The 26,361-nt window shown below is 39.8% G+C and overlaps 2 protein-coding genes across 3 annotated transcripts; both read left to right on the top strand.

Moving 5' to 3' along the window:
* The first annotated feature begins 1,222 nt into the window (after positions 1 to 1,222).
* Positions 1,223 to 15,878, top strand: shoc2 (SHOC2 leucine rich repeat scaffold protein). Of its 2 annotated transcripts, none has more exons than XM_018679721.2 (9): positions 1,223 to 1,333; positions 5,365 to 6,427; positions 6,844 to 6,981; positions 7,122 to 7,252; positions 7,502 to 7,690; positions 8,590 to 8,712; positions 9,333 to 9,470; positions 10,004 to 10,121; positions 12,003 to 15,878. In XM_018679721.2, exons 2-9 carry the CDS (start codon positions 5,725 to 5,727, stop codon positions 12,209 to 12,211), a joined length of 1,749 nt encoding a protein of 582 aa, XP_018535237.1. In that variant the 5' UTR covers positions 1,223 to 1,333; positions 5,365 to 5,724; the 3' UTR covers positions 12,212 to 15,878. The 2 variants fall into 2 exon arrangements, with proteins under 2 accessions (XP_018535237.1, XP_050926698.1); XM_051070741.1 differs by lacking the exon at positions 1,223 to 1,333 and adding an exon at positions 1,410 to 1,865.
* Positions 15,879 to 18,228: 2,350 nt separating this feature from the next.
* LOC108885386 (alpha-2A adrenergic receptor-like) lies at positions 18,229 to 24,568 on the top strand. Its single transcript, XM_018679720.1, is given in 4 exon segments — positions 18,229 to 18,302; positions 21,992 to 22,402; positions 22,583 to 23,575; positions 23,578 to 24,568. Coding segments are annotated over 2 exon segments (1,260 nt in total). The 5' UTR covers positions 18,229 to 18,302; positions 21,992 to 22,402; positions 22,583 to 22,789; the 3' UTR covers positions 24,052 to 24,568.
* The last annotated feature ends 1,793 nt before the right edge of the window (positions 24,569 to 26,361 follow it).

The raw sequence follows: 26,361 nt of genomic DNA, 5'->3' as shown, positions 1-26,361 counted from the left end.
TGTGTGCAATATCTATATTTAGTTCAATCTGTCTCTATGTATATAGTCTTGTGTATATTCCTCCTTTGTTCATATTTTTATTACATTGTCCTGTTTATACTGTTCTTATGTTTAAATTTGTATAATATTATCTTGCTCATACCTTGTCTTTTACTTATGTTTATGCCTTTTTTTCTATCTTTTCAATATCTGATGCTGCTGCAACAATGTAAATTTCCCAGTTGTGGGACTAATAAAGGATTATCTTATGTTATCTTATCTTAAATTACTCAACACTGCATAAGAAGTTAAAAATAGCCCCTGCTCCACCAGCTTCAATGTGAAAATGCTACTTACAAGTCAATGCATCAGCAATAACATTCCAATAATATAATATATAATAATGTAAACCTCTATAAAGGATCATTGTGTCCAAAGAACACTTTTACTTTTGACACTTTAAGTATATTTTCCTGCCAATACTGAAGGCTATTTTCACATTAATTTGCTGAAGGAGGAAAGTGTATCTATGCTCACATCACATGTGAGTTTAAAGCATGTACATACTGTATATGAACAGGATTTTGCAAAATCTACTTGTTTGGACATCAGTCGTGAGCCAATATTCAATTTACACATATTCCTGTAATCAGGATTTTTCAGCAATGGAGAAGGAGTAGGTTTAAGAAATTTTAAGGTAAAAGAACTGTATCGGTGAGGTACTAATTCTTATTCCAAGCAGGGTAGTTCTAGGGTAGATCTTTAAGCACAGTTTTGAAAGCAGGACTTTTTTTATTTATTTATTTATTTTACTAGTATTGAGATTAACTAGCAGTGTTACTACTCTTACTTAAGTAAAGCAATTATCATATAACTGCTCAGTTCACTATTATTATTAGTATTATTATTATTACCATTACTTCTACTACTACTGCTGCTACTACTACAGTGTCTGAGAATGGTGAAATAAACTATAAAAGGTTAATGTAATAGGTTACTTTATATACATACAGAAAGTGGTTATGTGCATGTACACACGTCTATGCAGTATATAGCTACAGCCTGCTTGTATTTATATTTGACCAATGATGCATGATATGTACATGTTATTGCATGATCTGAGTTTATTGTAACACAATATTTAACAAAACAAGTCCTTCATTTGTTTAGGGTGTATGTATGTAGGAATGAAGCCGGAGTTTATCCAGGATTATTTGATTGTTTCAAAGTCTCGTGATAACAGTGGTAAGGCGTGCGAATGACGCAGTTTGGTGTCAGGGGAGGGAGGGGAGTAGAGCAGCAGTGTAGGAAAAGAGGAGGAAGCAGCAAGGATGGCGGAGTCACACCTCTGAAGGTAAAACAGTTATATTATCACATTAACAGTGGACGTTTTACCCCTTCACAGCACCGTAACGCATCGCTCTAGAGACAAAACACTCGCCAGTCTGTTGTTACGACGTGTGTAACGCTAAAGTGTCATTTTGCGGTAGTGAGTACGAACGCACTCTTTTGTTCAGCTTCGGAATGGCCGCTGTTTTTCACAGTGTTTTCTTTTTTTCCTCGCCTAATATTCAATACGGGAACAGCGCTTAGACACTGTGTTGCAGTTAGTCGTCAGCTCGTGTGCCTTCAGTGGCTGCTCTGCAGGGATTCAGGGTGCCTCCACCGGCTGCGCTCCTCGGGTGTCTGCTGCCCGATTGCGCTCAGCTGGCTGCAGCAGAGGTTTCCCCTCTCGGTCGGACTCACGGCGGATGGGTCGGTCCGCGTCCAACAACCGTTTTGCTCGGGCCTACACACACAGTTAGCTGTGTTTGAGAGAAAGCTAACCGCCGGGTGTGAATAAATGTGCTAGAAGAGAAGCCCACACCCTTTGCAACGCCTGATAGGTATAATAAAAGCAGTTTGTTTCACTATTTCATCCTGACCGTGATGTTACTCCTCTCGTTTGATCGCTCGCTAAAATGCAGTTAGCTGGTGGGCTAACTTGTCCGCTAGCTGACGTTAGCAAGTTAGCAGTCTGGTATAACTGACGTTTGCTCTGCTGTTGACGTTTAGCTTATCTGTTTTTAGTTCCTGCCTTGTTGTCAGTCGTTTTAGTTGGCTTAGCCAGTGTGTTTTTCTCTTTTTGATGATTAGTTGCTAGAGATATGCATCGTAGGTATTTTTTCTCTGTCAGTTTCAAAGCTGGCTTGGCTAACATCAGACATTTTTAGCCTTCGTGAGTTGGCTAACGACCGCTAGTTAGCTAGTTGGTGATAGGTTAACAGTCAAAACGTAACGTGTAGCATTAGGACTGCTCGCGTCCAGGTATGCTATTACTGTCACACCGATATCCGTACAGTAGCAGCAGTCCTGGTGTGTTTTCCTCAGGTGTTCATATTATGTAAATCAATTAATCTCAGAAGGCGACTTGACTTCCCGACCTGGTACCGTTTTGTCGGTAATCTGTTTCCAAGGATTTGTCATTGGTTCACGTAGCCATCGAGCTAGCTGCGTCCCGTGGAGTGCTGTGTAGTAGCAGTAGCTGATAGCTGCCACCTCACCTCTGTTTTGCAATTTTGCCTCAAACATTAACGCTTCACGGATACCCACTTGAACTGACAGGCCCAGATTCCTGGTTTGTTGTTTCTCTTATTGGAGGAGAAACGCGCTGTCAAGCAGAAACACAGGCACTTCATTTTAGATATTTCCTGAATCTGTATTTGTAGTCCATTTTGCCATATCATAGCATTTCAATGCATTTCCTTTACGCACGTGCTTTATTGTAATCTCTGATTAGCTAACGTTGATGCATTTCTAATTTGACTCAAAATGCATTGTAATGGATAAACAAAAGCTGGAGAACATTACACAGTTCTGCTTAGGACTAAATGCACTGGCATTATGAGATGGGTTCAAGATACCCTTAATGGAATCTTCATTAGTCTTTGTGTGGGTTGTATGTGCCATGAAGTCCAAGTGTAAAGTTGCACTCTATGGTGGTGGTGCTAGTATTGATGGATGTGCATTAGAATTTCTACAAAGCTGTGTACAAATTGAGCCTCATATTTACATCAACTAAATGATTAGTCCTAACTCAATGGAACTCACAAAATGAATGCAAGTTTTGTCACAGCTGCATAATTTGGCTGTCAGTTTTACATTATCCCATAACTGTAGCTAGCATACACCACAATGACAGCTTTAGAATGATCCCCCCACACCTTTATAGTACACAGTTGTGTGAATGGACTAGAAAAGGGCACTGAGTGCCCATCAATAGTCCCTTTTCTCATCAGAAGACATTTAATTGTATGGCCGCTGAGTGATTCCACTGTTTTGTGCACAACTGATATTTACATCTCTGCATATCCCCTGTCTTTTGCTCAGACTGCTGAGGCAGTCCAGTCATTACATTCATGAACAACAAGTGGGCACTTTCTTAAGCTTGTCAGGGATGGAAAAGTTACGGGATCTCACGAACCTCTGGTTCTGTGGTTTTCTAATATACTTATTACCCACAGTTTTTTTCTTCCTCCTTTCATTCTTGTGAGGCCAGAGTTTCTTTGGTCACCTGAATATTAAACTGCTTTGTTGTTTTGCAGAAACCACAGCGTTCATTTGAAAGATGGAGCTAAAAACACGTCTGCTTTGGTTTGGTTCATATTTAGTTTTCAGGACCTGGACAAACAAACACAAATAGTTCTTGCATGAGCAAAGCTTGTTATCTTCAATAAAAATGTCAGTATTAATATGATACTTAAAAATGTAAAAAGTTACAAATAGTAAAAATTAATTAGGTAATGAACTTGCACAGTAGAAACTTTTCCTGAGCTCCCACTTGGCCTTTCATTAGGTTTAAGAAAAAGACATTAGTTTTTAAATACAGAGTTAAGGCTATATAGATAACGTTTACATGCAGTTTGTTATAAACAGAGTGATGGACCAGAGCAGGGACAGAGTACGACCATAAAAGGAAGTTGCTTGCACAGTTTGGTTTAGATGGCCCCAGCAATTGGGTTGGCCTGGCTATTCTCATTTTCTGTTAATAATTATTTTGTACACGGGTATGCCTATTACAGCCAGTGTTAGATGTTCATCTTCTTATTTATGACAAGTAAGTGCATGGATACCCTTTTTTATTTACAGAACACACTGTCAGGCATTCTATCATGTAAGGGGTGCTGCTATTGACCCAACATTTCTTTTACCCAAAAGGTCATATGACCTGTTGTTGTGGGGACTTCATGCTTTGAAGGCCACTTCTAAAGATTACTCTCAGCAGTCCTAACCTTTTCACTTAGCTCTGATCCTGAGCCAAACCTGCCTCTCTTTTTGCCACAGCTTAGCTTGTACTACTGCTGGAGAGTTTTACACAGTCACTGAGGTACAACAGCAACAGAGACTAAACAGAGACAGGCTGCCACAGACATTCTGGCTTGGTTTGTCATGTAAAGATCCAAAGGGCTGTGTGTTTCATCTGGCTGCGTTTTGAGACATAAATATTCTGTGTGATTGTTGCATTGAAGACTTTATAGGAGATGGCTAAATAGCTGAATGCATGTTTAGGTGGGGCTGTAGGCTTACAGTAATGTCAACACCCGCTGGGCCATGTTTGTTTAGTAGGAGTAAGTTGGTGTGAGGTTATGCTTAGGACATTCATCAGATTTGCGTGGACTGGCTCAGTCAGTACCACATATCTCATGATAGTGACAACCCACCAAACCTGTTGCAGTGTTTTTTTCTTTGTCTCAGTGTATAAGGAATATTGTTAAGTCTCTTGTTAACCATATTTGTAATTTTTTAATTTTTTGCTACAACAGGGAGTTAGCATTGCACATTTACCCTGCAGTTGGCCCCCCTTAAATCTAGTTCAGTAAATAGATATACTGATAGCATTTTGTATAGAATGCTATTATGCATACTATCTGTTGAGAGAAGAGTTTCACTGAATTTATTGTGGAGGGAAGACTTGAACAGGTTTTTTTCAGGTTCTCTTTCTTTCCAGCATAAAAAAGCCAACAGCAGTACTTTATAGGTGTGGTTTTCCTGCAAAATTTTCGCTGAAACAGATGCAAAAATGAGGAAACTGCAGACCACGTGTTCCTGCATACATTGCCTCCTGCCGCACATTATGACTCTTCAAGTATTTGAAATTGCTCACTTCTATTTGATGTCACTCACTCGTCGTTCTAACTGTGCCATACCAGATTTTTAATAGGGCAACGTGGGGAATTTTTTAATGCTGCCAACCAGAGCAAACAGGATCAGGCTTTAAGACCAGAAACTTTTTTAGGTGGACCGCTGAACTGTTGAAATTCAAAATACTGAGAATGTTTTTAAAGTGTGAAATTGAAATAGTAAATGTGAACGAAATTTCTCTTTTACTCCCCCCCCCCCCAACAGCAAATCTTCGAGGGATTAAAAAAAACCTTGATGACCTTTGCAGCCTGAAAGAACCTCTATCCTGGGATTGTATGCAGTTCAAACACTTAAGCATGTGGCCCATGGATGCCACAATCCAGCTACTTCAAAGGATTTTTTTTCCCATGGCATTTTAACAAAGGAACAAAGTATCAAAAGTATCCAAAAAAACCTTTGGATCACAAGGCCTTTATTTCAAGGATAATCATAAATGTGTGGGCCTTCACAGGGATGTTTTCTTTAAAAGCCTCCTTGCCTGTCTGTGTCTCTTATTTCCCAAATAAGTAACCTGACAAGAGAGACTCCCATGAGCAACTCTGCAGGAGGCCCGATAACGTCGACATGAGTAGTACTTTAGGCAAAGAAAAAGATTCGAAAGAGAAGGACCCCAAAGGTGGTCCAGCGGGGAAAGAAAGGGAAAAGGAAGCCAAGGCTCTGGCCAGCTTAGTCAAGGATGGTGGCAAAGAAACGAAGACCAAAGGGAAAGATGCCAAAGATGGAAAGAAGGACACCAGCAGCTCAACACCAGGTGTTGCCTTCTCTGTTGACAACACGATAAAGCGGCCAAACCCGGCACCAGGTACACGCAAGAAGTCCAGTAATGCCGAGGTGATCAAAGAACTTAACAAGTGCAGGGAGGAGAACTCAATGAGACTGGACCTATCTAAACGGTCCATTCACATGCTGCCCACCTCCATTAAGGAGTTGACGCAGCTGGCTGAACTCTACTTATACAGCAACAAGCTGCAGAGCCTGCCAGCTGAGGTGGGTTGCCTATCAGGCCTGGTCACTTTGGCCTTGAGTGAGAACTCCCTGACCAGTTTGCCTGACTCCCTCGACTCCCTTAAGAAGCTTCGCATGCTCGACCTCCGGCACAACAAGCTGAGAGAGATACCCGCTGTCGTCTACCGGCTGACATCTCTGACCACGCTGTACCTGCGCTTCAACCGTATCACAACAGTAGAGAAGGACATCCGAAACCTATCCAAGCTCACTATGCTCAGCATCCGTGAGAACAAGATTAAACAGCTGCCTGCAGAGATAGGTGAGAAAAACTGATGCATTAAGACAGGACGAATTCCTCAAATTTAGGTGGGGCAAGAGGCAAACCATTCTGCCTAGTGGCCACAAGTTATTGTGAGTTAGTGGGCTACCACTATCCAGAGTGCAGGTCTTCTTGTACTCATAATGTCATCATTCTCATAATATGCATAACTGTGAATCCAGTCAGACATAGAAAGAGAGAGAGTTCTAGTTATAAAACTTGGTAAACTGTGCCAAGCTCTGCATAGATACCACCAAGACAATCTCGGCGTTTGCTACATACAAGTCAGTATTCTGATTTTAGAAATTAGAAATGAAAAATATTAGTTGGCATCTTAAGTACTGAGGATGGGACACTGAAAGCAGTTTCATCTTGAATGAGCTAAATATTTGAATTTTGTGTGCTTCTTTCTTCAGGGGAGCTATGCAACCTTATTACTCTGGATGTTGCCCATAACCAGTTGGAACACCTACCAAAAGAGATTGGGAATTGCACACAAATAACCAACCTCGACTTGCAGCACAATGAGCTCTTGGACCTCCCAGAGACTATAGGTAACTTAGAACTTAAAAGCAAACGTATTGTGTCCTTGATAATGCATAATGTATATTTTTAGTTTTATTATACTAGTCTGACTCAAGCTATATTTTTATAAATGTTGCAGAGGTAAACAACATAACTGGTGTCATTTCAGGGAATCTGGCCAGCATAAATCGTTTAGGTCTGAGATATAATAGATTGTCAGCCATCCCCAGATCTTTAGCCAGATGTCGAGAACTGGAGGAGCTAAACCTGGAAAACAACAACATTTCAGTGTTGCCAGAGGTAAGTAAAACTGGGAATTTAATCTCCCATGTAAATGCAGACTAACACAATGGGAATGATAATTGGTTTCGGACTTATTTTTAGTTAGCATCAGTTGTTTCCTGCATTGCTTTTGAAAATGTTCTCTGGAATACTTGTTGTTTATCATGCATATAGGTTAGCCACTTAAATTCCTGTGTGTGTGTGTTTAAATCACAGTCTATAGTGATAGAATCCTCTTCTCATCATATGGTGTCTGCACTTTACCAGGGCCTACTTTCAAGTTTGGTGAACCTGACAAGTCTAACACTGGCGAGGAACTGCTTCCAGTCGTATCCTGTTGGTGGACCATCCCAGTTCTCCACCATCTACTCCCTCAACATGGAGCACAACCGTATCAACAAGATCCCGTTTGGTATCTTCTCCAGGGCCAGAGTGTTAAGCAAGCTTAACATGAAGGTATAAACATGTGCATGTTCATCTCTGTGTGATAAATTATTCATTTAGCTGTTTTTAAAATTTCTGACACGTGAAGAAATGATCAAGAGACATCATGTCATGATACCTTCTTGACATTGTCTGCAGTATACTTATACTTATATACTTGCATACATTTCTTCTTCTTCTTTTTATCACGGCATCACATTAAAATCTGTGAATCACTATTTTTAGTGATTTTCCTATTGTGACATGTCAAAATATTTCCTGTGAAAAGGGACTGTGGGATTGAATGTGCTTGAATTAAACCATTGTGTCATACCTCAACCACACTGTGTCAAAAACTAAAACTTCCTGAGTAATACAGAAGTTTTAAACATATCATTGTCCTGAGAAATCCCAGGTGGTAAATCCATTGTCTTGTTGATCTTCAGCATTTTGGCCTTGAATACATTTTAATATAACTGAGATGGCACTGTAAAGGTTGATATAACCATACTCTCACATAGAACAAGGTCCATGTAAGCTGCATCTCCTGGTCTATGTGCAGTGTTTATAGTAACTCTTAAATTCAGTTCTGTAGTGTGGAACTGCATTGAGACTATAGAATCCTATTCATCACAACCATTGCTCAGTGCTAAGACTGTCTAAACAACACTTCCATCAAAGCTTCTATTGGTCTCTAACTAGACATGTACAGACAGGCCTTAAAAGTCCTCAACTTTTTACTTGCTGTATTTCCACACTGGATGTAGTTTTAGATTTAAAGCTCCATTGGAAACATTTTATCCTGGTGCCAGGTAACATAGCAGGCATAGTCCACTGGTCTGCTCAGCCTCTTGAACAGCACTGTCCTTGTGCTGATCCTGTGAATTGTCAGTTATTTTGCTATAATAATGGTATGCCATTGTCTTCCTCAGGACAACCAGTTAACGTCTCTGCCATTGGACTTTGGCACATGGACTAGCATGGTCGAGCTTAACCTAGCCACTAATCAGCTGACAAAGATCCCAGAGGACGTCTGTGGTCTAGTCTCTCTGGAGGTGAGACTTGCACACATATATATTGTAGGAATTCAGCTTGCCAGTGCAATATCCACTGAGTTCAGTGAACAAGTATAAAGTCTCAGTAAGTAAGAATAGAAGTGACTGAGCCATTGTGTCTGCACATTACAGCCCTCATCTTGTGAGTTAATCCTTCAGGCTAATGGCTGGTGTAATAAGCATGGATAGCCAAAGGATTTTACTTAGCAAATCTTACTCATGGTAGCAAGTTTTGGGTTCAAAACATAAGCGATCAAACTGTTGTTTGAAGATAGGGTGCTGCAAATATGGCTGAAAAGTTTTACGTTTGTCTCAATGTGTTTTAATCATTATTGTTAAACATGAACATCACCATTGCAGTACAGTGGGTTAGTACACTGTGATGTAGCATACTTGTAGTCTATGTTTCAATGCTTTCACTTGAATATTTTTTTTCCAATTTCATCATGGATTATTTGACATTTAAAAAAAACAGTGTCATAATTTTGAGTCAGGAGTGATTGTTTGATCGCCTTGAAAAAAAACCTGAAAGAAAATTATTTGATTTGATTGTTTGTCATGATGCTGCAGTTTATCTTCAGATCTGTTCCTTAATATGAACATTTTAATTGTCTTCACAGGTGTTAATATTGTCCAATAATCTTCTCAAGAAGTTGCCACATGGTATTGGGAATTTGAGAAGGCTACGAGAGCTCGACTTGGAGGAAAACAAGTTGGAATCTCTACCTAATGAAATTGCTTATCTTAAAGATTTACAGGCAAGTTTTCCAGACATGCAGTTATATCCATAATACTAGTGGCTCTTTGTTGATGGTTTTTATAGAACTCCTATGCTGTAATTTTTTCATTTTTCCAATGTTTTGGGTTATTCTTCCTCTAACAACAGACCAAGAATTACAACCAAGAACTACAGTGAACATGAATCAATAAGGAAGTTAGTTAAGTTACTATCTGTATAATATAAATGTTAGCCAACCGCTACAGGTTACAGGTTCAGGAGTTTTTTCCCCTCTGTGTATTTGCAAATGATTTTTGCTTTAAGGAACAAGTTACTAGACAATGCTGTTATATATAACTCGATGGTGAATGGTTTGATTGCATTAACAACCAGAGGGATAATTTTTATGTCCACTGTATGTTTGGTAACTGGGATTGGTAAATTAATGCCTTCTATCGAAAAACTGTCACGAATCACATCCTGCCTTGCTGATTTTTTTTTAATGCAATATTCAGACTTTGACAGAGTAAGAAGTCCTTCCAAAAACATTCTGTGCTCTCACTCTCTCATTAGAAATTGGTGTTGACAAATAATCAGCTGACTACATTACCCAGAGGCATCGGCCACCTCACCAACTTGACTCATCTGGGTTTGGGAGAGAACCTGCTGCAACACCTTCCTGAGGAGATTGGTAAATGCTCATTTCATTAACTACTTTACTTATATCAATGACGTGCTCAGGGCTGCAAAAAAGTTATTTGACTGCTCACTGCTTCACACACTATTGCAGCAGCCTCCCTCAGTAATAGTGGGGAACCAGAACTGATCCTGAGATGCTTCACTGTGAGTGAACTTGATTCTGAATCTGGGAGATGAGTTGAAATGGAATTTCGGACACCTTGGCTGTTTGTCTAAAAACACAATCTTGACTTTTGGCCCATAATTCTGTCAAAACTGATTATTACTTAACCATACTGTACCATTAAACTAAACAGAAAAAAAAATTCACATTGTCCTTTAAAGTCTTCATTGCTCGGGGCAAACTGAACTAATCAGACTACATACAGCCAGTTTTCATTTTATTATTTGTAACCATTGGCTTTTAGCTCAGCCAGTGAACTGTGTTTGTGTAAAACATGCTGGGAGACTGTGGTCAAAACAGCTGAAAATATCGCTTAACTTTACTGTCCACCGCAGCCTCTCTGCTCAGCTGATCACTGTTTGTGTGTGTGTGTGTGTGTGTGTGTGTGTGTGTGTGTGTGTGTGTGAGAGAGAGCGAGCGTGAGTACGTGCGTGCGTGCGCGCACTTCAGAGATGTTACAAGGGACTGGACCTGAGAACTAGAGGGATTTGCCGTACTAATGCTCCTAGTTATAAAACTTGGTAGCACTATCTCCAAAATGGTCACAAAATGCAACTAAATGGTCACAGTCTGGAGCCCTGATGTTGTAGCTTTTTTAATTTAAATGTAACATTGTTTCCTGATAAAGGCTAAACTTAACCATTGGGAATTAAGAGCTTAACAGTCCACAGTATGTTGTCCCACCTCTGACCCTTCATCCAAGTGATTGGTCCAACCCAGCTAGGCTGGTTACTGCTGAGGTTAAGAGTTAAGCCAAGATTAAAATGGTTGGAGGAAGGAGCTAAAGGTGGTTGTATTTTTAGAGTATTCAGACTCGGCCCAGAATTGAATGCGTCCTGCGGTCTGGAAGTATTTGAGCTGCCTTCTAAAAACACTACAACCCAGTGCATTTTTAGTACGACAGTAGAAGCATCGTCACTAATTCAAAGTTGTTTTTTAAAATTTGTATCCTTACTGATAATCTGAGATGTACCCGAATCCATAGAAAGACCAATGTGGTGTCTCCAGCATCCCCTTAGGAGCATTAAAGGTTCCCTTTGACTGATGCTGTAGTTTAGCTTCTTAAAGATCTCATCCACGCAGCCTTATCATGTCTTTCCAGCGGTGGGACAAATAATTTATACAGCAATACAGTAAATTAGAGCTAAAATGATTAGGTGATGGGCAGAAAGTTAACCACAAACAATACTGACAGCCAGTTAACCAACTGAGTCACTTTTTAAAGCAAAAACCTAAACAGTCAAACTTTGGCAAACTAAATATATTTAGGTTGTGGACAGATAAAACAAGTAATTTGGGCACATCACCCTGGGTTTTGAGAATTGTAATGACCATTTATTCACAAAGCTTTTTTTCATACAATAGACTAAAAGATAGATTAAGGTAAAAAGGCAGAATAATCAGTGGTGATAATCATGATTTGCAGACCTAAGTGTCATGATTCAGTAAATTCTGTTGTGATGCATTAAGATGATTGCTATTTTATTTGTGTTATAACTTCCTCAAAGTTTATGTTTACAGTCATCAAATTGCAGCAAAATTTAGTGTACCTGTAGAATTAAGAGTGGTGAGGGGAATTTTCTCATTCCAGACAATCCCAGTTTATTGACATGTATTGTGTGGAAGATGTATATGTCAGAGCGTTTCCCTGGATGACCGCATCAGGCACAGTTAACACCTTAACTAACACCACCTGATGTCTGTCGTCAGGTACACTGGAGAACCTGGAGGAGCTGTACCTCAACGACAACCCCAACCTGCACAGCCTTCCGTTCGAGCTGGCCCTCTGCAGCAAGCTGTCCATCATGAGCATCGAAAACTGTCCCCTCAGCCACCTGCCACCCCAGATTGTCGCGGGAGGCCCCTCCTTCATCATCCAGTTCCTCAAGATGCAGGGACCATACCGTGCCATGGTCTGAGCCAAGAGCAGCTCAGTCCCAGTCCTACTTAACTCCAAAAACCTTCCACTTGCTCTGCACCCTCTCGCCTGCCGGCCCCCATTACGTGTATCATACACTGTAAAGAAAACAGACTCACCACAATCAGTGTCGGGGGGGGGGCAAATGAAAGGAGGAGGAAGAAGAGGAAAACATTTCTTGCATTATCCTCGGCCAGAAACAAGGTGAATCTTTGGAGACTTGACTTCTGAGTTGCTCCACAGTCGATCACGGTCGTTTTAGGACCCCAGCCACCCCCCACCACCGCACATCTTTCATTCCGAATCATACAAGAGGAAAATATTTCCATCTCTTTGCCAAAACTGAAGATATATAAAGTTATATATATTGAGTAACTGTGAGCTAAGTGGCAAGTCTTTTAACCATATAAACCATGCTCCCATTGCCAATGTATTTACAGTAATTACAAGCATCTATTATGTGAGCAAGGATACAATTGTATGCAAAAACAAACAAAAAAGTCTTTTGAACTTCACATTTACTGCTGCTGCCGTAATTTTAACTGTCATCTTGTTATATTTTCTTTTGATATTCCCTTTTTTATCATCTTCCTCAAGATAACTTATGTTAATTGCTTCTTGACCATAGAGAACAAAGGTCTAATGATGGTGTGTTTATAATTTTGTATTTTTTATTTTTACCTTTAATGTTTTTTTTTTGTTTTTTTTTAAACTGTGCCTATGTTTAGAGTGATCCAGTGGTTCATTTCTAAACACAATTGTCCATGAGAATACAAAGATATAAATTATTTCAATAATTCTTTTTTTTTTTTTTTTTGGTTATACTGCTGTTTTTACTTTTTTGTGTTTCTTTTTGCTGTTGCATTAATCTGTAAAAGCAGGCGATATCAGTTGTAAAATAGGGTGATTGGAGATCTTTTTAACAAATAGCAGCAGCAGTTGTTCAACATTAAGCTAGTAATGTATACATATGAGAAATGCCAATCATACATGCTTGGAGAAAAAAAAGCAAGTTGGACTCACAGGTGGTGCTGTGACGCCCATCTATATTGCTTTTGTGTGACAAAAAGGTATTGAAAAAAGTCAAACATGCATAGGTAATGGGATATATGATAGGAGATGTTTTTATATATGTATACAAATTCTGGTTGTTGCCTTGAGTGCAATTTTTAGTTATGTTTACTTGTTTGATATTATCTTCAGTGTTGGGCTGCATAGCTGTCATCCAGTTGATCATTGACCAACATATCAAGCGTTTTTAAAAAGACGTTATCTGGGTCTCTGGAGCAAGTGGTGAGTGTATCAGAACTTCAAACAAGGTTTGATAATAAAACATTGACAGGTAAATTCTTCTTGACACTTCTTTTTTTGTTAATAACCTTAATTTTTCTGCAGTTGTTTTGTTTGTTTTTTTAACAGGGCCTCCCAAGAATCTTGACTACATGATGAAAGTTCCCTTGATTTAGATTTTTTTTTTTTTTTTTAAATATATCCTCTTGTCCCACACTGTCCTAGCGATGCTGCTGCTCTTATGCACTTTTTAAAAAAAAAAAGACATTGGCACCCTCTTTATTAAGACAAAAACACAGTCGCCTCTCATTGGTTATTTTGAATGGGGGCAATTTTGTTTCATAAATAAGTATTTTATCAGTTGAAGGGTTTATCATGTAAATTTGTAACAATTAAATATAACTGTTGAGTTTTACGGGCTCAGAATATACTAGTAATTTTCTCTGGGGGAAGTTTTATCCTGTCAAACTGTAAAAGGGTCTGTGTGGCTATGATATGGTTTAAAATTCCCATATCCTGCTTTCTCCATCGCAAATGAAATGGCTCATTGCAGATCAGCATTGTTTATTTTAAATCAATTTAAATTGAGTGTTTTCTTTTTCCTAAATGATGAAATATTGTATTCAGTTAGTATTATTTCAAGTGACTGTACATTAAAAGTCCCAACAAAAGGTAATCAAACCAAACATTTTTTTCATTTTGAAAAACGCCAACTCTATATTCAATCATGATTCTGTTTTGTATTGAAATGTGTGGGTCTACTATTTCTTTGCAGCAGCTTGGTGTGTTTTTTGTGTGGGCTGTGGTCTGGTCTCCTCCACAGGAGGCCCTGAGTGATGAGCGCGCCACAGCTCACCTCTGCTGTGGGGTCGGGGGTACTGGGGGTGGGGGAAACAATGTACCGCTGCTTCTAATTTACCAGCAGAACCTGTTGCTGCTTTTTTGTGGACTGAAACATATGCTGTACAAGACAGGGTGGGGTGGGGAAGCAGGGAGCCTGGGGGAGAGCAGGAGGTGGGAAACGATCCACTCCCAACACTGAAACAGACTTCACTCGGAAAAAAAGAAAAAAAAACCTGATGAGGGACAAATCCACTGACCTTATCGATTTGGCCCGGTGGTTTTCTCACAGATCAAATCGTTTGGACACAACGATGAGACAACACAACAAGGTGCATATTTGAGCTTAACGCAGTTACAGTACAAGACTGTCGGAAAAAGACAAAAAAAATTGTAAAAAGGGCTTTCTGTGTTCATGCTCAACAACACACCGGAGGCATTGCATTCCTGGGTTTTATATAAAAGCTTTGGAAGTTTTTTTTGTGTATTTTATTTACTTTTAGCTGTAAACAATTGTGTGAAATATGCCTTCAATGAGTACTCAAAGGTGAGATGTGCATTAGGTATGCAGCATGAGTGCTGTGACCCATTTTTACATTCAGTCTCTTCTGTTTTTACGTTTTTCATGTGCCATTCTGCAAGGTTGAAAATGTCAGTGTATGAAGCTGCAGAGGATGATGATGATGATGATGGTGGTGGTGGTGATGGTGGTGTGGGTGTGTGCAGAAACTGAACTGGGCTAACTGACCAGAGAGCATTTATCAGATCCTGGAATGTAGTTTTAATGTGCTGTGGAAGAGATGGAGATCACCGACTCACCCGTTCAGTTGAAGGTGTGACCTGCGATGACGACGTATTGCATACTGGTGCATCCAGAAATAATGGGAGTATAATTGGTGTTTATTTTTCTATTGTCTGTGATTTTAGGCCATGGAGAGCATCGCAGAAGTCAAAGTCATTTCGCACCTTTTCCTACCTATTTTATTTCCCCCTCTGGATCATACAACGTGTCTTTTTCTTGCCTGGTTATTTTGTACAGGAAACAAGCATGTTAAACACATATTTGACATGATTTGTCTGGGTCAGAATCGGGCGTTTTTGCATAGAGGACTTCGATTTAGTGGCTATTTGGTGTATCTGCAAATGCTCCCTTTTTGTATATTGCAAAGGGTATCGAAGCATTGTGTGGCAATGCTTATCCTACTTAATCTACATTGACAAGCAGCCTTAATGGTCTTTTTTTATGTGTTTGTTTGGCTATTCCTTGTGTCTATGGCCACTGACTGTACTTGATGACAAGCAACTGGTCATTACAATGTAAATTTGGGTCTAGTTTCTTTCTGTCTTATTTTTTCCTTTTACTCTGTACAGTAATCTGACATTACGGTAGACTCAGTATTACAAAATCTGTAATGTGATGAGAGTTTTACAAAAAGACTAAAGAGTGCAATGGAAGATAATGCCATTATGCTACCCAAGTGGATGTGCATTAGCTTGCGTCTCACTTGTCTTTGGCATTAAAGGGGAATTCCACCAAACTGACTTGCATTGTTATTCTGCAGAGGCAGATTCTTTTCAACAGAAATTACCATGATTTCTTAATTTCTTTCTTTCTTTCTCATATGTTTTTTCTTCTCATGTCATACCAGATTTGAGTCTTGAGATTGCAAGATTGGGGAAAATAAAATTATGTGACATCAACTTTAATACAGTGCGTTTGTTGAAAATTAAGCCATACTTTTTCTTTTAACCATATCTGTGTAAAAAAAAAATGCAGTTATGAAAAGGAACAAAATTTGCCTTGACAAAATACAACAAACATGACTTTGAGAGCACACGACCACATAAATGTTCACTTTTTCTGATGAAGCCAAGCCAGCTTTGGTGGAATAGCCCTTTAATGTGAAGCTGCCTGCTTTTCCCACTGCATACCAACCTGAAACCCTGAATCCCACCAACACACACAAGAACACCCCTCTACACTATCTCCATACATTTACTTGACTGCCTTATGCACACCAAGCAGAACCTTTATGACAGTTTGATTTAATCAGCAAAGACAGATAATCATTTTTCTTTTATTTCCTCCTTTAATGTCAGTAAAGGAATCTGGGTCCACGGATAGAACAGACATTGGAGCAAAGTTTTGTGGGTCAGTTGTCTCTTTGACTGGACGAGCAGATGCAGACATGACTACCTCTATGTGAGTCTTCATTGCTAACCACAGTGACCAAGATCCAGTCTGAAGTGTTTCTACCTGTGTACATACTGTACAAAGCTGCAGGCGGGCAGCAGGACCTTGGATTTGGACCAGCAATTCAGCAACTATTTGTTTTATTAAGCATCCTTCTGTTGTTTTTATTTTGGTTATATGCCTTTACTAAGTATTAATTGGCAAATGAAAAAGAGGAGAAAAAAAATACACTGATTTGTGTGCTTGTTTGTAAATGACAAACTTTATCAATGCCGCCCCATTGTAAGACAGTTAACCAACTAGTTGCAGAGTGCTACTTTGCAAATAAGTGAAAATGACCATGTTTGGTGATGTTCTGTATGTACATACATCTTTTTAACTGTAATAAACTGATAAATATTTACAAATTTATTATGTGAGTGTATATTTCGGTTTCACCAAAGACAAGAAACAGCATGGGATGAGATTAAGGAGTTAATAGAATACAAAACAGTTGATGTTGAACAGGTCTGAAATAATCAGGTGTTTTGATGCTTCCTCTTTTCATGCCTTATGTTCACATCTATATTAAGATGAACAATGTGGAAGACATATAGATATTTTCACAATGTAAAAAGAAAAGCTGTGCTTTGTAATTTAAAGGTATAATTTACATTTTTATAGAAATTAAAATGAGTGAATAGTAAAGTAAATACTCAGTTTAAAAGCTTTTAATGGCTTGATGCAAAATATTGATTGATTAAAATATTGACTTTCATATTCATTCATTTTCATTATTATACTTTTTGATAAAGTATTGTGACATTTGCTGACAGGAATGAAAAAATGATCATTAAAGCTTTTTGTCATAAGAGAACAGGTTCAGCTTTACAGTGAAATTTCTACCCTGCTGTCCTCACATTATAAAAACATTACATTATAAAAAACATAGTGTACCTAGTTAAATACTGTAGAACAATAACTCAACAGTCACTTAACTAATAGTTTTTACAGCAAATCCTCATTATTACTGAAAAATCAAAGGGACTACAACTTAAAAAGAAATAAAGAAAAACACTTAAATGTCTTGCTGAAGATTTCAATTTAACTCAGACACTGTCACTGTTTACACTGTCGCATTCAGGTGTTACTGAACAGCTGAATCTGTTCTTGGAAGCATCGTTGTGAATCATTGTTTTCCTCTGCAGTTACTAAAATATCATCCAGAGAGCGAACTTGAAAACACTTCTGAGAATCACATGCAGAAGTAAACACAGCGCTCCATGTCCCGTCTGTCTGTATTCTCCAACCAACGTTAAGGGCAGTAGGCCCTTAAATAAATGTTTTTATATTTATTTCTGTGTTTATTTCATTTCTCAGCAATGGCCTGAGCTGTGTGTGTCTCTGCTCCAGTGCAACACCACCCCCTGCTGGTGAATCAAAGTCTTAACAGTATAGAGAGGTTGAAGCTGCCTTTATTTCTCTAATACGGAGAGCTGTGCCTGCCACGGAGCATGATGACTTCTGTAACACTGCCACCTGAAAGTCAGCTATGTCAGGTAAATGAACTCAGGCTCTCATATTGTCTTGTTTCACTAAACTGTGGATTAGTTTCCTCACTTTTACTTAAAAGAGAAAAGCCCTGAGCGCGCTGACCTCATGACCCTCGGAAGTCGTCATCATATCACTCTGTAAACACCCGCCCACCCCCAACACACAAACACGCGCGCACACACGGACTCGTCCTTCTGAAGCTGGGAGGCTCTTGCAGGAGACGACAGGTGTCACTGTATCCTTGCGCTTTGTCTGCGCCCTCATGCATCAACGAGCGCTAAGACAAGAAATCGTTTACCCAACAACAGCTGTCACTCAGTGCAGTGGATGTATACGGCTGCTGTTATTTCACCAGCCTGGACAGACAGGATTATCAGGCTGATATGAGCTCCGTGTGTGGTATGTGTTTGTGTGTTTGTGTGTGTGTGTGTGAGCGCTGTCTCACAGGTGGGCGCTTTGAATATTGAAATATTCACTCACGTCCAGTTAAAAGCCTTTCACTCGGCTCTCAGTTACTTTGCGGTTTCCGACCTCATCGCCGCAGCACAAATGGAAAGCAAACAACCCATTAGGTTAGAGTTTATGCGAAGAGAAAATGTGCGCCGATTGCAGGTCTTCCCCGATCTTCTCGTTCCCCTCGGGGTCACGTGACACGCCCCCCGTTTCCTGCGGGAACAGGTGTGTGTGACGTCACTCAACCCCGTTAACGCTCAGGTGCACTCTCACTGATTGTAAAGTGTGTCCCTGAGGGAGTCCTCTTTTATTCCTCCTCTTAACTTGAATTATTACGTTCTGAGGTGTAAAAATTACATTGGAAGTATAAAAATTTGAGGTAATGATGTATAGTATTTCTAATTCATATGTTATGCATATATTCAATGTAGACTATTCAAATAATAATAATTTTCAAGGAAGCTTCCTGGAAAGAAAAATATTTATAAAAAATATTTCCTTGAAAGAAAACTTCAGTTTGTTGTTGTTCACATTGTTGCTCGTTAAATATTATTAGGAAATGTCTCAGACTTTATCTGGAAATCCTGAAGTGTTAGTAAGTGTTGGTGCGCTGAACAACATCTAAAAGAGTGATTTTTAAAATACTCTTTCTTCATATCCTTCATGCACACTTAGAGCATAACAGAATATTGAATATTGAGCAAAAATGGAGTAATGTAATGCAATATCAAAGATCCATAATCATGTAAATAAAGCCTATATAAATGAAACACTGCTATGAAGCATTTTAAGAAAAGGAAATAGGGATGATGCACACTGTGACTCTGCAAAGACAAGTCAGGAAATTGTTTCATAGATCCTCTTGAGTACTCATCTAGTTCTTTTTGATCTTTAACCTATAAATTTAGAGAGAGCTGAGAGTCTTTATTTCATATTCAGCGGTATGATAAACACCCGCAGTAAACACCATCAGGTCACCTTTAAATTTTGGAAGTTTATCATGGAGGCAGTGGCAGGACCAGAATGTATGTGAGAGTAGCAGGAACCATGGAGAGACACTTTCATCCAGTGGACACGATACTGACTCTTGTACTGAGTGTGACCACGTCCAGCGCACGCACTGATGACGGGGAGTGTACTCTATGTCCTCCCACAGTTTCTCAGGAATGTGTTCCTCCACATCCAGCCTCCCAGAGTGAGTTTTAACTTTACCACAGAAGGGGAACACAAACAGGACATTAAACTAAGTGACTAAGAGTCAGAGATTTTGTGTTAAGAAGGGGCTTCAGTTCCAGGAAGACTCTATTGGAGCTGGGAAAATGATGAATCCCCTGATGGATGAAATCTGAAGAAAAGTGGTGTCCTTTTTGTGGATTTGCTGAAAGGATGCGAAATAACCATCAGTGTTATTCATCCATAAAAGATGAGGAAATTGGAGTAGGATTGTAATTTCAAAGTGATATTGGCTACAATCTAAAGCCATTAACTTGCTATTTATTATGACCAGTAGTCTGATAAAACTGAGTAAGATTTTAGCAACATCTGACAGTAAATGTTTAACTTTTTGGTGAATTTTACATTCTCTCGCATTCTCAGTTTTATATTCATTTATTTCACATAACGTTTTGGTCAAACCAAACTATATCCAGTTATCAACTAATGAAAAAGACAGTTAATGAACCGACTTCATCTGTTTCATGTCCACTATCACCTCATTTAAATCATGAGGGGAAAGTAAACAAGATGGAGCTTGTTTTTTGTGTACATGATGTACATATCATATGACAGCTAAATGTGATCTGGTTAAACAGTACTGGTCAAATTAATACAGGTGTCAGATAAGGCTAAATATTTGTCTTGTTCCAGCTGACACCAGCTGATACACTCAATTTTTAACTCTTTAAGTGCAGTGAAGAGCTGTGTAGCTTTATAAAGTGTATTCACAATTTATGTGGTTAAAAAGGTGTCCACTGGTCATTTAGTTTATTTCACTTCAGTATGAATATTAAGGCCCCAGACTGACAAAAAAACACGCACACAGGGAAGCTTCAAGACTCCCCAACAAGAGGCTACATTTTTTAGATGTAGTCCTCAGCACAGTGAGCATGAAATATATCTTGTCATCTGCTTGTATCACTGCTCCCAAGTCACATCTGTAAACACCAAAGTACCTTGTCAGATGTTTCCATTGGGGCAAATCTTCATCAAATATAGGACTGTGAATCAGTCTGAGGTCAGCTCCTGACAGTGTCTGGGGACTCCCTGCTGTGTTTCACATGAAGTGTAGAGGGTGGGTAAATAAATTAAGTTTGGACAAAGTAATAAAACGCCTTTGCTGATATCCACGTGGTGTGGCTCTGGCTGCTGCTTAGCAACGGAGTCTAGCTGCTGCACTGCAAAAAATGCCTGTCCCAACTCTTTAAATTCTGTATCTATTTTAAGTCAAGGAGACAGACAAAATTTGTGAACTGCCGCTTTACCAATTACTGTACTTGTCCAGTTCATTTTTATTTTTCTCGGGAATTTTCAGTCTTGAAGAACAAATAAAGTAGATGCTGACAGCTCATCTCAGTTTTGAGTTGTTTTCAGCATCAATTTTTAGGAAAAATAAAATTCAAAGAAAGATTGTGAAGTGGTTAAGTAGAAAGATAAAATATTTGGCAGGGACTGCAGATGAAAATGAGCCTGTATGACTAAATCTGGCACATTTACGTGATGGATCAGAGTGCTTATGTAAATTAATGTGCATTGTTTCTTTTTTAAATAAACATAGACGTGAACTTAAACTTTCAATCAGGATTAAACAGATAAAATTAAACAGTGTGCATCAGCTGACTGAAGACTGACCAGATATAACAATATGATCAAAATTGTAACATATTTCATTCTATTTTACTTACAAATTAACTTCCTGACAACTTCCTTTTTAAAACACTACACTACACTGTATTACTTTATTTGTCTGCCTGTTTTAACTGATGTTATTTTCCTCACAGCTGTGTTTTAAATGTTGCTCTACTGCATTTCTTCACCTTATGTAAAGTGTTTTGCATTGCCTGTCTTTGAAAGATGCTATACCAATAAACCTGCCTTGATCGTGGGATTAGTTTGGATTAGTTAAAATATTATTCACGTCCCGTGAACTCCTCAGATATGACCACAATGACAGTATTATGAGAGTATTAGAGTCATTTATTTTTTCATTAAACTATTTTTCTTATGTAGTCTATGTCAGTATTATGCATGGTAAACACATACAATACTGATAGCTCTGTATATACACATGTATAGTTAATAGAGAGGCCAATTTACACAACATTTACACTGCAGGCTGTATGTGTATCTGTTATTTTGTCCAGCAGCTTTACCTCTATGTAACCTATATCCACGTGTGTATAGGCACATTTTATCTTATTTCTTCTGACAGTGTTCTCCTTTGAGCCTGTCTTTCCTTCACTCTTCCACCTCCAGCTGATGTTATTGTCCCGGTGTTGTTAGACCCACATGCCCGTCGATGTTGACACCCTGCGGACGCACAGTGACCCGATGAGCGGGACACTTTTTGCAGCGTGCGGGCTATAAAGAGAGGGAGTGGCGCACTGGTTAACACTGAGGAGAGAGACTCCACACGCAGACAGCAGCACGGCAGCGCCCGGGATAACATGATTAGCGCTCTATTAGGTCCGCTACTAGATGCAGCGCAGGGATCATTGTGTGGGGAGAGAGAGGAGGCACAGAGGAAAGACTTGACGCTTCATCTGCCACATGGATCTTCTTTGCTTCCTATTGATATGCCTGAAGAAGTTACCCACTGACAGTTTGTTTTTCACTGCTCGTGCGTCTCTGGCACCGGAGAGGTTGTGTCACCGCTTGCTTCCTCAGGTAAGATCATTTCACACTTTTTATGCCCTTTTTTCTCAGTGCTATTCACGGGAGAGAGCTGATACAACGCTTGAGTAAATTATAAAAGTCATAACATAGATGACACGTTATAATTGGTAATATAAAGTGTTTGTAACATTGAAAGATCTGATTTTTCCTCTTGTTTTTTCATATTTACAGATGAACTGACTGCCTTATAAATAATTAGAGCTTATCCTTGTGGAGGCAGTGCACAATGAGAGAGACAGATTTGGCTGGGCGAGCCTCAGAGGAGTGATTCAGTCGCTTCCTTTCTCAGCCCTGTGGGCTACAAGCTCTGCCCTTCCTGGTGGATGATATTTGTTAACCCGAGTTGAACTCGCTTAGGAAGTGGGGCAATCAGCTTCAATGGAGGACAACGACAGTCTCAACAAGACTAACCAGACTCTGGCCTCTTACAGCCTCCAGATGACCCTGCCACTCACTGTGCTGGTGGGGATCATGATCCTGCTGATAGTGTTTGGTAACGTGCTGGTGGTCATAGCTGTGTTTACAAGCCGGGCCCTCAGGGCTCCGCAGAACTTATTCTTGGTGTCTCTGGCATCAGCGGACATTTTGGTGGCTACCCTGGTGATGCCTTTCTCCTTGGCCAATGAGCTCATGGGATACTGGTACTTTGGCAAGGTGTGGTGTGAAATATATCTGGCACTGGATGTTCTTTTCTGCACTGCCTCCATTGCCCACCTCTGTGCCATCAGCTTAGACCGCTACTGGTCCATCACGCAGGCCATCGAGTACAACCTAAAGAGGACGCCGCGCCGCATCAAGTGTATTATTTTCATTGTGTGGGTCATTGCAGCTGTTATCTCTTTCCCACCACTAATCACCATGGAGAAAGAAAACAGCGACGAGAACCCTATGTGTAAGATCAACGATGATAAATGGTATGTCATCTCCTCCTGCATCGGCTCCTTCTTCCTCCCCTGTGTCATCATGGTCCTGGTCTATGTGCGGATCTACCAGATTGCCAAAAAGAGGACACGGGCACCTCCAGGAGACAGGAAGTGGAAGGAGATGCCGAAGACAACTGCCATCGCAGCCGCCAACCCAAAGGAGAATGGCGTGGGCGCAGAGGAACGTCTCTGCCACGAGAAACTGAATGGCGAGCATGGACATCGAGCTGAGGAAGGGAATAGGAAGGAGAAAGAGGAGGAGATGAGGAAAAAGGAGAGGTCAACGGGGTGGACATCGAGGAATCATCGTCGTCCGACCACAAAGTGAACAATCCCTGCTCAATCAAAAAGAAAACATCCAAAGGGAAAACCAAACTGACCCAAATCAAACCGGGGGACACTGACATCCAAAAGCGGGCGCCGAGCACCAAAGGCAGCCGCTGGAAGGGCCGTCAGAACCGGGAGAAACGATTTACCTTCGTCCTGGCCGTGGTCATTGGAGTGTTTGTCATCTGCTGGTTTCCCTTTTTCTTCACGTACATGCTGAAGACGTTGTGTGGGTCCTGCCATGTGCCTGACACCTTGTTCAAGTTCTTCTTCTGGTTTGGTTATTGCAACAGTGCACTGAACCCCATCATTTACACCATCTTTAATAACGACTTTAGGAGGTCATTCAAAAAGATACTGTGTAGGAGGGACACTAGGAGATACGTATGATGGACTCTATCTTTATGTGCATACTTTTTTTTTTACCATGTTGTACGTAAATTGTAAAATACATTGGCCATTGTGCATGGATCTCTGGCTTGTGAACGCTCTAGGTGTAACTGCTTGAAAAGGCTTTCCCAGGATGAGCTTTACGTGCAGCATCTTCTTTTCAAAACATCCACCACCCACAGCTTCGACACTGACCACGATCACACACATAGAGAGGTCTGAACTGAACACCACAGTGAAACCATGTTTTTATTGTAAATGTTATTTTTATTTTTATAAAAGAAACAGACATATTGAAGTCCATGATATGTGTTGTACTTTTACGACGGTATGTTGTGCAAAATGAACATTTTGAATATTTGTTTCCATTTTCATTGTTATGGATACAGTATTGTGCTATTTTGTATGATATGATGATGAAGGTGATGACAATGGTTAGGATGATGATGGTGATGATGATGATGATAAAGTGTGGGAAAAATTATGGCTCTTTAAAGAATAAAATCCATTACCTGAACTGGTCTCAATGCTCTAAAGCAAGTTAAAGCATCAGGTTGGAAACATTATTTTATATACTACACTGCGTTGTCACACACATTCTCACACACATACACACACACACGCACAATAGAGGCTAGAAACAGAGATAAGGGCAGAGGGGCAACAGTAGAGTCAGTTATAGAAAAGTCTGAATTTGCTCTCAGAGCATGAGCAGGTGTTGAGAGAGAGTTCCCAAAATGAAAAGCTGTTTTTGATCCATGTGATGGTGTGAAACGGTGGACGAGGAGGACAAACCCACAAGTCCTCTTGTGCAGTGAATTGGAGACCAGAGTCGGCCCTTTAGCTGTGCTCAAACAGAAAAGTGCAAATTCACCGGTCTGTTGAATCTGACCTTTGCAGGAGATTAACAAGGAGCTTAGCTCTTAATGAGACTGAATGGAATATGTGCAAATGTTCTCGGGTCCTTGGATTAATTGTGTTTGTGATTAGACGGAGGATTTTTTTTATCTGAGATGTCTGATTCCCCAAAAATTAAATTACAGTTTTCTCTCATTGTGTGTTTGCTTAGGATTCAGATTTCAGAGTCAGTTCATGAATCAACTGCAAATGATGAACACAGTTGTAATGCGAGGCAGGAGAAGTGGAAAAGTAACGGTTCATTTGTCGTTCGGTGTTACCACAGTATGCGTCATTAAGTAAAGACATGCAGCCCGTCAAACCAGAACCTGACTGACTGGTCTCTCTCCCCTCTTGACTCCGCTCTCTCTATCGACTCAAAGAGAATAAGCGAATACAAAAGAGTGACTATCATCTGTGCAGTGAATACAGAGAGAATACCTTCTCCCAGTGGAGGGAGCATAAGTAAATGCATTCCTTTTGACAGTCAGGAAGGCAGCTGAACGGTGCTATCCTCAGAAAGCTAAATGGGCCTTCTGGGAGTTTCTCTAACAGTATATCCAGCGCCTTGTCCAGCAGAGCCCTGGTGTGTGCTTGTGTTCAGCTGGTGGAGTGTTTCCCTGCACGTTTACAAAATGTGTAAGTGTGGTGAGCCTGTGAGAAAGAGGGAGCACGTGTGTGAGAATGTGCATGAGTATTTACAGCACATATAAACACATGGGGTGAGCTCCCACCGGACTGACAAGTTTGCTGAAGTCGTGCTGATTTTCCACGTTCAATCTGAATAAGAGGAAAAGTTTTGTGGGAGACTGGAGGATGTTGTCAATAAATAAATAAATCCAAGACTGCTCAACAGAAAAGTCAAACACTTGGATCCAACTTGAAAGGAGATAAAGGTGTCTGACTGATGTTCAGTTATGAAACATCCATAGTCAAAAGAGACACCACCTCAGAAATCCTAATAAAGGTGCAGATATTTAGCAATAAATATTTAAATTTAGCCTTTAAATCTCTTAGTACGCACAAAACTGCCAATTGTTAGTTGTTAGTTAAAGGGTAGTTTCAAGTCTGCCATAATACAATACTCAAATGTCCATATATTTTACATCACATTTTACAGTACATCACATTTTACAGTAGGTGTAATCATTCCCTCTCTCCAGGAAGAGACTTTTTTGAAAAAAAAACTCTGGTTCAACTCTAATGTAACAGGACAAACTGTACAGTCGTCGTTCTGTACAAAAATACTTTCTTAAAGTGACACTGTGTAACTTTTGAAATAAATGATGACACATTCTTCTTCTTATACATGAAAAGTTAAATTTATTTGCATTAAAATATGACATTCCTCAGCTGAGTACACTCTGGGGTTTTGCTGACATAGCCGGATGTGGTCTGGTATGACCAGTATGT

Source organism: Lates calcarifer, linkage group LG5 (genome assembly GCF_001640805.2).
Source record: "Lates calcarifer isolate ASB-BC8 linkage group LG5, TLL_Latcal_v3, whole genome shotgun sequence".
NCBI classification, from domain to species: Eukaryota; Metazoa; Chordata; class Actinopteri; family Centropomidae; genus Lates; species Lates calcarifer.
This window is presented reverse-complemented; position numbering and strand designations above follow the sequence as displayed.